The sequence below is a fragment of the Coturnix japonica genome, chromosome 6 (assembly GCF_054131305.1).
Source record: "Coturnix japonica strain WE chromosome 6, WE-NBRP24, whole genome shotgun sequence".
Taxonomy (NCBI): Eukaryota; Metazoa; Chordata; class Aves; order Galliformes; family Phasianidae; genus Coturnix; species Coturnix japonica.
The window spans coordinates 23,203,848-23,218,051 of record NC_140668.1 but is presented as its reverse complement, the minus strand read 5'-3'; the positions used below and the strand labels follow the sequence as shown (position 1 = coordinate 23,218,051).

The 14,204-nt window shown below is 63.0% G+C and overlaps 3 protein-coding genes across 7 annotated transcripts in view; 1 reads left to right on the top strand and 2 right to left on the bottom strand.

The window, feature by feature from the left end:
• The first annotated feature begins 2,252 nt into the window (after positions 1-2,252).
• LOC107319196 (chymotrypsinogen A-like) lies at positions 2,253-3,967 on the top strand. Its single transcript, XM_015873871.3, has 7 exons — positions 2,253-2,372; positions 2,470-2,573; positions 2,672-2,751; positions 2,831-2,909; positions 3,276-3,456; positions 3,544-3,677; positions 3,778-3,967. Exons 1-7 carry the CDS (start codon positions 2,309-2,311, stop codon positions 3,937-3,939), a joined length of 804 nt encoding a protein of 267 aa, XP_015729357.1. The 5' UTR covers positions 2,253-2,308; the 3' UTR covers positions 3,940-3,967.
• Positions 3,968-5,168: 1,201 nt separating this feature from the next.
• On the bottom strand, positions 5,169-10,635 carry BCAR1 (BCAR1 scaffold protein, Cas family member). 4 transcript variants are annotated; one of them, XM_015873870.2, is made up of 7 exons: positions 10,453-10,635; positions 9,049-9,729; positions 8,366-8,515; positions 8,112-8,219; positions 6,770-7,918; positions 6,495-6,584; positions 5,169-6,258 (listed from the first exon to the last, which is right to left on the bottom strand). In XM_015873870.2, exons 1-7 carry the CDS (start codon positions 10,462-10,464, stop codon positions 5,743-5,745), a joined length of 2,706 nt encoding a protein of 901 aa, XP_015729356.1. In that variant the 5' UTR covers positions 10,465-10,635; the 3' UTR covers positions 5,169-5,742. The 4 variants fall into 4 exon arrangements, with proteins under 4 accessions (XP_015729356.1, XP_085407782.1, XP_032302982.2 ...); XM_085551656.1 differs by having other exon boundaries at positions 8,112-8,216; XM_032447091.2 differs by lacking the exon at positions 10,453-10,635 and having other exon boundaries at positions 9,049-10,038.
• Positions 10,636-12,928: 2,293 nt separating this feature from the next.
• Positions 12,929-14,204, bottom strand: part of CFDP1 (chromatin remodeling protein CFDP1) — a 49,691-nt gene continuing 48,415 nt past the window's right edge. For both annotated transcript variants that reach the window (XR_014947719.1, XM_015873826.3), the window contains one exon: positions 12,929-13,581. Coding sequence is in view for 1 of the 2 variants with exons in the window: in XM_015873826.3 (XP_015729312.1) it covers positions 13,491-13,581 (91 nt within the window). In the remaining variant the exon portion in view is untranslated. The remainder of the gene's footprint in view (positions 13,582-14,204) is intronic.

Here is a 14,204-nt window from a genome sequence, read left to right as displayed (position 1 = left end):
TAATCTTGTGGCCTTCTATGATGGAGTGACGGCGTTGGTGGACGAAGGGAAGGCGTCCGATGTCATTTACCTGGTCCTGAGCAAGGCCTTTGACATGGTCCCCCATCACATCCTCATCTCCAAATTGGAGGGAAGTGGATTTGATGGGTGGACAACTAGATGTATAAGCAATTGTTTGAAAGGCCGCAGACAGAGGGTGGTGGTCAATGGCTCTATGTCCAGGTGGAGGCCGGTAACGAGCGGTGTCCCTCAAGGGTCTGTCTTGGGACCGGTGCTCTTTAACATTTTTATTAATGACATCGATGAGGGAATGGAGTGCACCCTCAGCAAGTTTGCTGATGACACCAAGCTGAGTGGTGCAGTTGATACGGTGGAGGGAACGGATGCCATTCAGAGGGACCTTGACAGGCTGGAAAGCTGGGCTCGGGTGAACCTAATGAGGTTCAACACGGCAAAGTGCAAGGTTTTGCACTTGGGCCGGAAGAACCCCAGGCACCTGTACAGGCTGGGAGGAGTTGTCCTTGAGAGCAGCTCGGCAGAAAAAGACCTAGGGGTCCTGATGGATGAGAAACTTAACATGAGCCAGCAGTGCGCTCTGGCAGCCCAGAAAGCAAATGGGATCCTGGGCTCCATCAGGAGAGGGGTGGTCAGCAGGGATAGGGAGGTGATTGTCCCTCTCTACTCTGCCCTTGTGAGGCCCCATCTGGAGTACTGTGTCCAGGTGTGGAGCCCTCAGTACAAAAAAGATATGGAGATTTTGGAAAGGGTCCAGAGGAGGGCCACGAAGATGATCAGGGGGCTGGAGCACCTCCCCTATGAGGACAGGCTGAGGGAGTTGGGTTTGTTCAGCCTGGAGAAGAGAAGGTTGCGGGGTGACCTCATTGCAGCCTTTCAATACTTGAAGGGAACTTACTCCCATGAGGGAAGTAAACTCTTTGAAAGGGCTGACAATAGCAGGACTAGGGGAAATGGTTTTAAGTTAAAAGAGGGAAAATTTAGGTTGGATGTTAGGGGGAAGTTCTTTACTAGGAGAGTGGTTAGGCCCTGGAACAGGCTGCCCAGGGGGGTTGTGGATGCCCCGTCCTTGGAGGTGTTCAAGACCAGGTTGGACAGGGCTCTGGGCAACCTGATCTAGTAAAGGTGTATGTTTGGTGGCCCTGCTGGGCAGGGGGGTTGGAACTACATGATCCTTGAGGTCCCTTCCAACCCGGGTCATTCTGTGATTCTGTGATTCTGTGTGATTCTGTGTGGGGCCGGCACCTGGCACCACGGCCATCAGCCGCCCCTGGGAACTGCAGCCTGGGGACCAGCCGCTGCCAAACGGCCTTCCTGGGAACGTCCCCATGGTGCTGTGCCTGTGTGCACCCACTGCATGCGGGGTGAGCCTGGCTGCCTGCTGCGCCAGCTGGAGGAGGTCCTGCCTCCATGCAGAGGTTCCCATAGCTGATGGACTCTAAGTTACTGGTCACCAGCTGAGTGTGAGTTGGCTGCATTATTTGGCAGCACAGTGGGAATGGTGTCACTGGTGTTAATGCAGAATGAACCAGGACCTGAGCATCATTCCAAGGAATAAACTGCTGTCTAGGACACTGAGCACTGGGCTCCCTCTGCAAGTTGGGAAGCACTTCTGCATGGTGTGAATGGGAGTGAAGGTGCAGGTAGCCAGCACAGTGTGGGAGCAGAGACCGTGGTGACGCGAGGGCTGATGTTCCCCTGCAGCAGTTGCTGGCCTCCACCTTGGGAAGGTGCTCAGGGCTCTGCTGAATTGCCCTATACCTGGGCATGGGGTAGCAGAGACAGCTTTGGGATTCCATTCCATCCTTGGGGTGCTGGGGACTCCACAGAGACCCAAAACCAAGGATGAAGAGAACCAAGAACTCTGTGACAATGTGATCCCCATTGCATGAGGGAACAGTGACATGACAGGGGCCTGAATATGGGAACCAAACACACCGGTCTGAGGTCCTCAGTCGGCCAAAGCACCATGCAGGCACCCAGTCCTACAACAACAGCACCTCAGCTATGGCCAACCTCTGCAATCACCTCCAGCTGGGGCAGCAGGCTGCCAGGCTCACCCCGCATGCAGTGGGTGCACACAGGCACAGCACCATGGGGACGTTCCCAGGAAGGCCGTTTGGCAGCGGCTGGTCCCCAGGCCGCAGTTCCCAGGGGCGGCTGATGGCCGTGGTGCCAGGTGCCGGCCCCACACGGTGCCGCTATCTCTGGAGGTCACGGCACAAGGTCAGCGTGTGGCCGCGGCCATAAGAAGCGCTGTGCCCCGTGCCCAGCCTGTTCCCTGCGAGTGGCAATGGCTCTGCTGTGGCTGCTGGGCTGCCTGGCGCTGGCGGGCTCTGCCCGTGCTGCTCTGCCGAGTGCGTGGGGCAGGGCAGGGAGCTGGGGGGGCACGGGGCTGGGTTTGGGGCACGGGGCTGAGGTGGCTGAGGTCCCATGGTTGTCCCCATCCCGCAGGCTGCGGTGTGCCCGCCATCACACCCGTCATCCGTGGCTACAACCGCATCGTCAACGGGGAGCCGGCCGTGCCCGGGTCCTGGCCATGGCAGGTTTCTCTGCAGGTGAGCAACCACCGTGGGGATGGGAGTGGGATGGGATGGGGATGGGGATGGGGACAGGGTAACATGGCTGAGGTGCTGACATCCACTCTCACTGGCAGCGCTACGGCAACTTCCACTTCTGCGGCGGGTCGCTGATCAGCGAGCAATGGGTGGTCACTGCTGCCCACTGTGGGGTCAAGTAAGTGCGGGGCAGCCGTGGGGCGGATGCGGTAGCGGGTCTGTCCGTGTGCCTGGGGCTCAGCGCCTGCCCTGGCCAGGACCTCTGACACCGTGGTGCTGGGCGAGTACGACCAGGAGACGGACTCTGGTGACGTGCAGAGGTTGAGCATCGCCAAGGTACGGCCGGCGCGGGGTGTGTGTCTGTGGGTGCCGTGCTGAGTGCCGTCAGCACCGCGGGGATGGGTGCCCCACATCCGCGGGGTCGGGTCCCTTCATGTTCCTTGGTCCCTTTGTATCAGGGCTCTCATCCCCACAGAGTCCTTCTTTGTGGTGCCGGGTCCCTTTGATCCCTCGGTAGTGCTTGTGTTTGTGTGCCGGTGTGGTCCCCGGTGCCCCAGGGATGGAGCTCTGCCCACTGGGTGCCACCAGTCCCCATGCTGGTGGGATCCCTGCCTGGGTCCTGGGGTTCCCACCGGTGCTGGCTTTGTGGTCCCCCCACCCCACCCTGGGGTGCGGGCGCTGTCAGCGCTGCCGCTGCCACAGGTCTTCAAGAACCCCAAGTACAGCGCGCTGACCATCCGCAACGACATCACGCTGATCAAGCTGGCCACCCCAGCACAGCTGAACGCCCGCGTGGCGCCCGTCTGCCTGCCCCAGGCCACCGACGACTTCCCCGGCGGCATGACCTGCGTCACCACGGGCTGGGGGCTCCTCAACTCCAAAGGTAGCACAGCGTGGCCCCATCCCTGTCCTTCCTTACCCCCGGCCCCGTGCTGAGCCGGCACTGATGGCTGCCTCCCATCACTGACAGATGAGAACACGCCGGCCATCCTGCAGCAAGCGGCCCTTCCCCTGCTCACCAACGCGCAGTGCAAGGAGTACTGGGGCTTCCGCATCTACAACGTGATGGTGTGCGCTGGGGCCGATGGCAGCTCTTCCTGCATGGTGGGTGCCCTGCGCCCTGAAGCGCGGCCCCCAAGCCCTCTGCTCCCCATGCCCACAGCCCCCCCGCTCCATACCCACATCCTCTCCCCTCTGCCCGCAGGGTGACTCCGGTGGCCCGCTGGTGTGCCAGAAGGACGGCGCCTGGACGCTGGTGGGCATCGTCTCGTGGGGCAGCAGCACCTGCTCCACCTCCGTGCCCACTGTCTACGCTCGTGTCACCGAGCTCCGCGAATGGATCGACTCCGTGGTGGCAGCCAACTGAGGCGTCATATAAAGCTTCATTTCCCTGACATGTCTCTCTTTTTGTTCTGCCAGGAATTAGAGGTGTGCTTAGCCCTATTGGCAGGGCAGGACTACTGAGCTCACGGTGGTGCTGGTGGCACAGGGACACAAGCATGGCAGGCAGAGCAGCACAGTGCTGTACATGGAGCCACCTTAACGCCTGGCGGGAGGGGACAGTGGGGATACAGAGCCAGGCCCACAGCAGCTCCTGGCCCCACCACTGCGTGCGCTGGGGCTGCCTGGGAATGTCGGGCTGCAGCCAGAAAGGGTGGGACTCGGGGGGGCTCAAAGGTCCTATGAAGGACCCATGAGGGGTCGGTGAGGGGTCCCAGGGGTTCCCAGCCCCAGGGCTGCCATGTGCTGGCAGTGCTGCTGACTCCGGGGCATATCAGGTTCCCTCACCCCATTGTCGACCCCAGGTGGATGCCCCACTGCAGCATGGCAGCCATGGGAACCTCTGGAATAATACAGGGCTAAATGGGATGCATGGAATAGGAATGAGTTCGGGATGGGGATGGTTACACAGAGAGGGCCTGGGTGGAAATGGGACAGGGATGGGAGGGCTGGTGGGACAGGTTTGGGCAAAAGATGAGCAAGGATTGGGTAGGGACAGGGATGTATGGGATGTGGGATCGGGCCTCATAGGTGCTGTGGTCCCTATGGTGCAGGACACAGTGGTGTCTCGGCTGAGGGTGGTGATCAGCACTTTGGCACACAGGAACAGGGCTGGGGAATCACCGTGGGAGCCGAGGCGTGGCACATAGGAATTGGGCAGGAGGTGGGTGCACAGGGTTGGGGCTGTCCCGAGCACCAGATACATGCTGGGGCACTGCATCAAGCCCTGTGAGCCCACAGCTGGGCTCTGGGTGCCCACGGCCCAGGGCTACCACGGCACCTGCTGTGCTGGCACTGCCTCCATCTGCACAGCAGTTACACTGCAACCCAGGTGTAGGTGTGAGGAGCACAGCAAAGTGTGGGTGGCTGTGGGCTGTGCAGCACTGCATCTTCACCGCTGCTTGTGCCCACAGCCAGTGCCACATCCTGTTCCACATCAAGATGCTATGAACAAACCCATGTTATTGCTTTGCCATAAAGCACGTGGCACCCCAGCCATGCTCCAGCACCGCTGCTTTTGGGGGAAAGGACACCCCAGTTGCACACACAGGGCGCCCGATCCCAGCACCGCACACACACAGCCAGGTGCCAGGGGAATTTCTAGGCAAATCTTTATGCTGCTGTGGGACCAGGGGGTTGAGTTTTGGGGGCGGCTGCAACTCCATGGCTCCGGGAACTGTGAGGAAGGAGGAAGCTTCCCCAGTGTTCAGAAGGCACCAATGTCGGTTTGCATTTCAATTACAGTTGGTACAGCAAAACCAAGACTTGAAATGCAAAGGTTCAAGCCCCTCCTCCCACCCCGGCTGCCCCTCACCCCTTCCCTTGTCACTCAGGACAGCACTCTTCATCTCCCTGCTGCTGCTGCTGCTTGCCTGGCTCTGTGCCACAGCACTACAACAGATGGCCGATGTGCCGATGGAGCCCACAGCATCACCCCAGGACACTGGAGCAGCCCCACTGCCAGCCCCACTTCAACTGGAGCAGGGGAACGAGCACAGAAGGGAGAGATTGCAACCCTGGGCACTGCGGGCATGGCTCTGAAACCAATGTCGAGAGGATGAGAGGGGAGGGGGATGACAGCTGCGGCCCCTCACCCCTGTGTGAGTCTCTATGTACAGGTCTGTTACGCTGGGCAGAGGGCAATGGGAGGGGGAACAGCACAGGGCCATCACATGGCAGCCAGCTGGCCCAGCACCCTCCTGAACTGCTGCGTGCTGTTGGCAAGGTCCTTGACGCGCTCCACCATGTCCTTGGAGGCGGCAGGTGACGGGTAGTGCAGCGCAGCCGCTTTGGTGCTCACCACGATCTCCTTGAGCATCTCGCACAGGAGGTTGCTGTAGTGTGTCACCTTGTGCCGCACGTCCTGCGCCTTGGCCTGGCGGGACAGTGTGTCGCCGATGAAGACGAGCTTGTGGGCGCTGAGGATGATGAACTTGCTGTGGGCCACGAAGATTTTTGGGGGCTGGTTGGTGCTGACAGCGGTGAAGAAGGCGTCAATAGCATTGGTGAGCGTGGTGAGGTTGGCCTCGCACTGCTCCAGGTAGAAGAGGAGCAGCTGGTGGTCGGCGGCACACAGGGCACCACCGCCCCGCACAGGGCCGTAGTGCTGGGGAGGGCTCCAGTTGGACAGGTCGTTGTCAATGGGGCGCGTCACCTCCTGCTCCAGCCGCTCAAACTGCTTCAGCTATGGGGAGAGATGGGTGTGAGGACAGGCAGGGTGGCCACCGAGCCCCACAGCGATGGCTGCACCCCAGGGGATGCCACGTGGGACAGCGCCCCGATCCTATCTGGCATCAGAGAAGAGCCGGACAGAGCCATGGGGAGCTCACGGCTGTGGGAATGGGGAACAGGAGCCCAACCCTACTGCCCTCCCCACCCCAGGGTCCCCACTGAGCCATGCTTATCCCCCAGCCCCATTACCTGCTGGTGCTCCAACTGGTCCTTGCTCTGCCGGATAATGTTGCCTTTCTCCAGCAGCTCCTTCTGCGTCTTCTCAAACTCCTCCTTGCCCTGAAAGAAAGGAAGGAGGGTGAGAAGGGGGAAAACCACAAGCCCTATCAGGATGGAGCCCCCCAGCCCTGCACCAGGATGCCCTCAGTTCCTACAGCCATAACAGGAGGGGAAAAGCAAGACCCAGATGAGGAGACAGAAATCCCACCCACGTCACCCACAGGGTGCCCCCAGCCCGCACCCACCTGGAGGTGCACGTAGTCATAATCCTCCATCCAGCCGCTCTCGTGGTTCTCGTAGGGACCCTCGGGGGACTCCTGTGCCAGCAGCTTGGGTGGGGAGGGCAGGGGCCGTGACTGGATGCTGCTGGCCTTGTCAGAGGGGTGCGTGGGCCCGTGGCCATTGCCCTCTGGCGCTGGCTTTGTCCGTTTGAAGAGCAGAGAAGCATTGCCATGCAGGAAGGAGGCGAGCTGCTTGGTGTCATCGGGCACACCACGCGAGTACATGACGAACAGCTCCAAGTCGTCCGTGCCCGGTTTGCCAGCCACCAAGGCACTGGGAGCCCAGTGACATGCATCCAGCGCCTGGCTGTGCCGCCCCAGGGCCTGGTAGACCTCCTCCATCTTCTGCAGCTGCTTGCTGAGCTTGGCGTACAGTGAGCGGTCCGAGGCCTGGGCAGCGTTGCCCACTGCCCCCCGGGCAAACTCCAGCAGCTCCCTGAGGGCTGTTTGAACACCCTCGGCTGCCAGGCGGATGCCGGCAGCATTGGCTTCCATGTGCTCGGGGCTGCGCCAGTTGGTGCTGATGAAGGACATGAGGCTGGAGACGGCACCGCTGACGCCGAGCTGGAGCTTGGCCAGCATCTCCATGGCAGCATCCAAGTCCAGGGAGAACTCCCTGCCGGCTCCTTTGGCCGGCTCCTTTACGGGCACAGTGTCCAGTGAGGAGGTGGAGATGTTGCTGCGGGTGCTGCCCGTGCTGGAGGCCGAGAGACGCTTGGTGTCAGCTGCCTTGGCCTCGCGGTCCACCTGTGGTGGGACATCGTAGATGTACTCACCCTCCATGTCCATCGAGCCCTTGCTGGGGGCGTGCAGGTCCCGCGGCACATCGTACACCTCCTGCAAGGGGAAGGCCGACCCCCCCAGCTTCTTGAGGCTGGGAGGCACGTCATAGATCTCGTGGGACAACGAGGGCTCGGGGGCGGCTTTCCCAGCCGCTGGTGGCACGTCGTAGACATCCTCTGGCAGGTAGGAATCCTGCTGGGAGAGCACCGGGGGGTGGCGGGGGGGCTCGAAGGCTTTCTGCTTGGAGAAGGCGGGGGGCACGTCGTACGTCTCCTCCCGCACAGGGCCGTCTGGCACGTCCTTGCTGACGGAGGGTGGCACGTCATATACCTGCAAGGGCACCACCACGTAGTGTCAGTGCAGCTGGAGACACACATGCACACCAGCCCCGCTCCCCTGTGCCCATAAGAACAGCTCTGGGCGTGCAGTGGGCTCGTGGAAGGAGAGGTGCACAGCGCAATCCTGCAGCACCACCACCCTCACGTGTCTCTTTTGGTGCATGAGCTTCCCCTGCGGCACTTACGGTTTGGTGCAGGTTCTTCTCCACGCTGGGGGGCACGTCGTAGATCTCCTGCCCTGGGTCCTGCCCATTGGGACCCTTGACCGCCATGGGGGGAGTGTCATAGACCTGCTGGGAAGAGATGGGATGGTGTGAGGGGCAGGAGAGTGGCCCCAGCACACACACAGTGGAGACCACGGCTCAGCCCAGCACTGGGTGCCGCATCCCTGCAGCCCATCACCCCACAGCCCCACATGCAGCCCCACATCCCTGCTGACCTGGCTGGGTAATGCACCGCGTGCAGGTGGCACATCGTAGATCTCCTGTGAGCCCGAGGAGAGCAGGTGGCGGGGAAAGTCGTATTCATCCTTCTCAGCCTTGGGGGAGTCATAGACGTACGCCTGCCCCACGCGGGTGGGCAGCAGCACCTACGAGAGAGGGCAGGGCTGAGCCTGGCGCACCCCCCGCTGCTGCCCCCCGAGCCCATCTGGGAGCACCGTGCGGTGGGTGCCCACGCGAGGGCGCTCCCCGTCCGGCCTGGAGCTGTCACCGCTCCGTGCAGTGACGCTGGAGGGACGGAGATGAGATCACCGGTTATTTATAGCAGCCAGCCTCGGCTACAGACAAAGCCCGGCCGCACGGCCGCCCTGTGCGATGAGAATGGAGACCTGAAGGTTAATTGTGGCACCGAGGGACCCAGCGATGGAGGACGAGCCCAGACCCCCACCCGCATCTCGGTGCAATGTGGTGCGGCAGCCATAGGAGGTTGTGGGATGCTCGCAATCAATGGGGTGCCCTGCCCACGAGGCACGGTGCTCAGTGTCCCCTTTTTCCCACTGGATCTTCCAGGGAAACGCAGCTCATCTCAGCCAAAAGCGCTTCACTCCCCCCCTCCATAACCCCACAACAGACTGGAGCCCCACAGCATCAACCCACCGCCGTACCTGGACCCCCATCCTACCTTTCCAGAGGGCTTGGGCCCTTCCCAGCTCCTCGCATCCAAAGATGGGGGCACTTGGTAGATGTCTTGAGCCTGAGCCGAGGGAGGGACCTGGTAAATGTCCTGGGGGGGGCTGGCAGAGCCCGCAGGGAAAGCGTCCACCGCCTGGCTCAGGGACGGTGGCACCTGGTAGATGTCCTGCCCGGCGCTGGGGAAGCCGTGGGGCGGCGTTTGCTTGGGGTAGGATGGGGGCTGCTTGGCCGGAGCCGGGGGAAACTGTCCAGCGGGTGCCGAGCCCGAGTACAGGCCCTGCTGCCCCTTGCCAGGAACCGGCATCAAGTAGACGTTGTCCCCTTGTGGCGCGTAGGAGGGGTGCATGGCGGTGTACTGCGAGGCGGGCGACAGCGGCGTGTACCCCCCTTGGTGGTGGTACGGCAACGTGGGCTGTGGTGCTGGCGGTGCCTGGCCCTGCCCCGGCCCGGCCGCCTGCTGCTGCTGCTGCTGCTTCTTGTCGTACATCCCCACCAGGATCTTGAGGCGGTTCCCCGGCACGATGCCCTGCCGGCCGTGCAGCGAGCAGAGCCACCAGCCGTCCAGGCCCTGCGTGTTGCGCTCCAGCACCGTCATGATGTCGCCTTTGCGGAAGGAGAGCTCGTCCGGGGACTCGGCCACATTGTCGTACAGCGCTTTGGCCAGCACGTTCTGCAAGAGAGCCCCGCAACGGGCCGGGTCGGGACTCATCGCGGATGGACTCGGCGGCACCAAGGGCGCCCGGCACCCGACGCGGCCCCGGCGCTGCTCCTCCTCGTCCCGGTTCAACCCACCCGTCCCGGAGCCGGCGCCGGGACGGGGCCGGACCCCCCGCGCCTCCCGGTGTCGGGGACCTCCTCTGCCTTTCCCTCCCCTTCCCGCCGGGGAGGAAGTGCCATGGAGGTGACTCAGCCCGCACCGAGAATTCCCCCCCGGCCGCCGGGCGGGCACAGGGACACGCGTGTGTGTGTCCGTGTCCGTGTGTCCGTCCCGCTGCCGGCCCGTCCCGCCGGTGATGCCGCGTTGCCCCGCTCGGTGCCCCCTCCCTCCCCCGCTGTCCTTCCTCCTGCCGCCGCGCTCGGGTGGATCCCGCGGTGCCGGCAGCGCTGCGCAGCCCCGCAATGGCAGCGCCCCCCGCCCCCCGCGGGACGAGCCGTGCCCGGACCGGGCGGGCAGCGCCGACCCCGTGGCCGGAGGGGGCTGGGTCGGGTCGGGTCGGTGACGGCCGCGCTCGGTCCCGGAAGCCCCGTCCGGCCCTTCCCCACCCGACGGGCCCCGCTCCCGGCGCTCGGTCCCCGGCTGATCACGGATCCGCTCCGACCGCCGCTCCCGGCCCGGCCCCATCCGCCCGCCCCCCCCGCCCCCCGCTCCGTCCCGCAAGGTGACCCCGCTCACCAGGTAGTTCATCTTCGCCCGGCGGGCGCGGCCCCGCGGCGCTCAACGAGCGGCGCTACTGCGTGTCCGAGAGGCGCGGCCCGCGGCGGGCGGCCGGGACCGGGATGGCGGTGGCGGCGGCGGCGGCCGCGCCGGAGGGATCATTCCAGCGCCGTGCCAGCACGGGCCCGACCGCCCCGCCCCGCCCATGGGCCGCGACGCACCGACGGGAGGCGGCGCTGCGGCGGGAGGAGCGGGAGGGAGCGGGGCCGCGCTGGGGGCCGGCAGGGGAGGGGAGCGGGGGGGGGGGGCGGGGGGCTCGGGGCCGGGGCCGCGGTCCTATCGCCGCCCGTCGGGGCTCCCCGGCCCTTGTAGGGCTCTTCCTGCCCGTGGGAGGCACGAGGCCGGTCGGGCGCTGCCCGTCGAGCCCGCGATGCCGCCCCGCAGCCGTTCGTCCGCTCCCTCGGGGCCGGCGGAGCTGCGGTATCGTCCGCAGACCGCAGGCGGAACTCGGCGGCTTCCGCTCGGCGGTGATTGCGGGGCCAGCCCCGGGCACGGGCACCTCAACGGGCGGCAACACAGCCGGGACCTGCCCGGGGGAGCGCCCCGTGCTGCAGCAGCCCCGGGAGGTCGGTGCCCAAACGGAAACTAAAGGCTGCGGGACCCCGGAGCTGTGTGCCATGTGTATGGGGACGGGCTGCTCACTGACGGCACAAGAAATGGCTTCAAACTAACAGAGGGAGCTTCAGACCGGAGCTAAGTTACAGGTTCTTTACAGTCAGGGCGGTGAGGCAGTGGCACAGGCTGCACACAGAGCTGGTGCTGCCCCATCCCTGCACACAGCCAAGGTCAGAGAATGGGGCTGTGAGCACTGATGGAGCTGTGGGTGGCCCTGCTCAGTGCAGGACGCCTTTAGGATCCTTCCCACTCGAACCATTCTGCGATTCAATGATCCCATGACATGTCAGTGAGCCCAGCACACAGTGGGGCACAGCTCTGTGGGACCATCACATGTGGGAGGGGTGGCACTGTGCCCTGCGTGGGGCTGAAGCTGCCCGGTGGAGCAGAGGCCCCGCATGGACCCACACGGACCCACACGGACCCACATGGACCCACACAGCTTTTGGCTTCTGGCTTTTGGCTGCTTCCTCGCGGCTCCATCCTTGGGAAAGCTGCCTCCCGCCCCCCGCAGCAGCAATAGGATTACACGGCACTGAGTCTCCTAGCAATGAACGGATAAATAAATCCTGTAAGGCAGCCGGGGATTTATTAGACTTCAATATTGGGGAAATAATGAGGACATTCCCGTTGGCTTGTAATATCACGGGACCCAACAGGATCACAACGGGGCTTTATCCCCTCGCCTTTCCAGGGGCAGAGATGTTTTGTCAGGCTGCAGATACAGCCCAAAGGGCTGCCCATGTCCTGCCACGACCCACAGCTCGTCCGGGGAGAAAACAGCCACGTTCCCGTTCTCTGCAGCCGCACAATGGGGAGGATGGGATGGATCCCACACGGGACCCCACAGCGGAGCCGTGGGGCAGGCACACACAATGGCAGCCTTGTTTGGGGCCGAGCACAAGGGGCCGTTCAGCAGTGCCCAAACTGCTCCCAGCCCACGGGGACACGGCGGCCATTCAAGGGGATGCAGTTGGGGGCTGTGGGCCAGGCCCTCTGCGGGCAGGTGGTGCCAATAGCCAACAGAGGGCTTCTCTCCAACGCTTTATCCCTTTTTTTCCTCCCCCAGTTTTTTCTCCCCCAGTTCCTAGGCAGCCAAGCTGTGTTTTCTGGAGCCCTGTAAATCACTCTTCATCTTCAGGAAAGGGAGGCAAGAAACACATGATCCAAGCGAGGAAACACGCAGGACGCTGGGAGAGCTGGCAGAGGACAGCGGAGCTGAGTCCTGCGCTGGAACTGGAGCTGCCACCACCCGCTGTCCTCCACCCTGCCCGGAGTGCAGCGGGACAGCATGGGGGTGGCCTGGGATGGGGGTCAGAAGTGCAGCCATTCCCTGCTGTACGAAGCCACTGGCCTGGAAGTGTCGGGAGGTGCAGATGTCCATCCCAGCAGCCCCACTTTAGTGCCATCCCATTTCAGTTGAAGCAGGTTGATAAGGGCTCACCCTGTGTGTAACACGGACAAGGGCTGCGGCTCCCTGAGCACGTGGTGTTTTGTTCGTGTCCATTCTCAGCGCATCCCCAGCACAAGGGCTGACTCAGCAGCCGACATGTGAGCCCGGAGCTCAGCCCAGGCTCAGGGCTGAGGCACAGGGCCAACGCCAGCAGCAAGGACGGGGCCGGTGCTGGTGTGGAACAGTGCAGGGGATGGCTGTGTGTGCCCCTGCCCTGCAGCATCCCATGGGGACAGATGGGAGGACGATGGGCACGCAGGAACCACGCAGTGATTTCCACAATCATGGTCATGCGTTTATAACAGCAACCCTCAGTTTCTCTGCCCCTCTGCTTCCCAGAGCAGCCAGGCTGTGAGCACACAGAGCACCAGGATGGAATACTTTATTCACGTGAACAGACCCCGGGCTGGCCTGCCTGCTGCAGCTGCTCTCAGCTTCTCGATGGAGCAAACAAGGGAGGATTTCTTCATCGGCTTGCTTCAAAACCCCCAGCACCGTCAGACCCCGCAGACAAGTGCAGACAGTTCAGCTTTGTCTGGGCAAGAGCGAGGAGGGGCAGGGGAGGCTGCAGGGCTGGCAGAGCGGGGAGCAGGGCTCCAGCCCCGCAGCCTGTGCACGTGCAGCAGCCACAAAGCCTTCCTGCAGCCCCTCACCACCACACATGTCAGCAGAGCTGGATTCTGGTCAGCGTGCAAGCACGGCAGCACCCAGCGGTGGCAAAGGATCGGCACCATGGGGCTGCTCCCGTGAGCTGCCAGGTGATGGGACCCTTGCAGCACACCCTGCCCACTGACAAGCACCCTCTCCAAACATTACAGTAAAAGGAAAAACCTGCTGGGATGTGCAGGCTTGGGTAGAGAATATGTTCTGTGCCCGGTGGCCAGGCAGGGGCACAGGGCCAGTGGGACCCCACGGCCATCCCCGGCCCTCAGGGCTTCATCCTGCTCAGTCTGATGTCACGCTCAATCTCAAACTGCCTGTGGTCCACGCGCTCCAGGAACGCCTTCCTCTCGATGTACCTGTGGGGAGCAGAGGCAGAGATGGTGTTAGCAGCACCTATGGCTGGAACACGGGGACCCAAAGGGACGGGCAGAGGGAAGGGGTGGCTGCCTCTGCCCTCCCGCTCCATGCACCAGGCATCTACTAAGCACTGCAAGGAAGGAAGCGAGCACAAAAAGCACCTTGCTGCTTGTTTATGCCGTGCAGCTGAATTTTAATGCACTTTGCTGCAAACCCTTGCCACGGACAGCCCGGGGCTGTGCTACTAATTAACCTACAGAGGGAGCGAAATTGCAATTCAAAACAGGAGCGGTAATTGAATCATCACAATTGTTTCGTATTTGTTCTGCAGTGGCAAACACTGGGCTGTCACCACAAGGTCATTGTGCTCAGGCCCAGCTCAACACAAGGCACGCGAGCCGCTGTGTCTGGCTCATTCCTGCCTGCGAGCACGACCCTGAGGAAGGATCAGCATTGCCATGCCCTGCCATTACTTCATCCCAATTTGTGTCAGCAGCTGAGCTCCCTGCGTTGGTCCCCGGCAGCAACCCTGCTCACATCTCAGCCCTCCCTGTGCTGACAGAAGTGGGTCAGCTCCTTGCTGCCATGCCCAGCTCAGCGGCACCACTCGGTGCCACCAGGA

Excerpts from the sequence above, each read along its gene's own strand:
- LOC107319196 (XM_015873871.3), top strand. The coding sequence starts at position 2,309 with ATGGCTCTGCTGTGGCTGCTGGGCTGCCTGGCGCTGGCGGGCTCTGCC. Across the intron at positions 2,373-2,469 it reads TGCCCGTGCTGCTCTGCCGA|GCTGCGGTGTGCCCGCCATC; the intron begins GTGCGTGGGGCA and ends CCCATCCCGCAG. Across the intron at positions 2,752-2,830 it reads GCTGCCCACTGTGGGGTCAA|GACCTCTGACACCGTGGTGC; the intron begins GTAAGTGCGGGG and ends TGCCCTGGCCAG.
- BCAR1 (XM_032447091.2), bottom strand. The coding sequence starts at position 9,768 with ATGAGTCCCGACCCGGCCCGTTGCGGGGCTCTCTTGCAGAACGTGCTG. Across the intron at positions 8,516-9,048 it reads GGCCCAAGCCCTCTGGAAAG|GTGCTGCTGCCCACCCGCGT; the intron begins GTAGGATGGGGG and ends CCTCTCTCGTAG. Across the intron at positions 6,585-6,769 it reads ATGACTACGTGCACCTCCAG|GGCAAGGAGGAGTTTGAGAA; the intron begins GTGGGTGCGGGC and ends CCTTTCTTTCAG.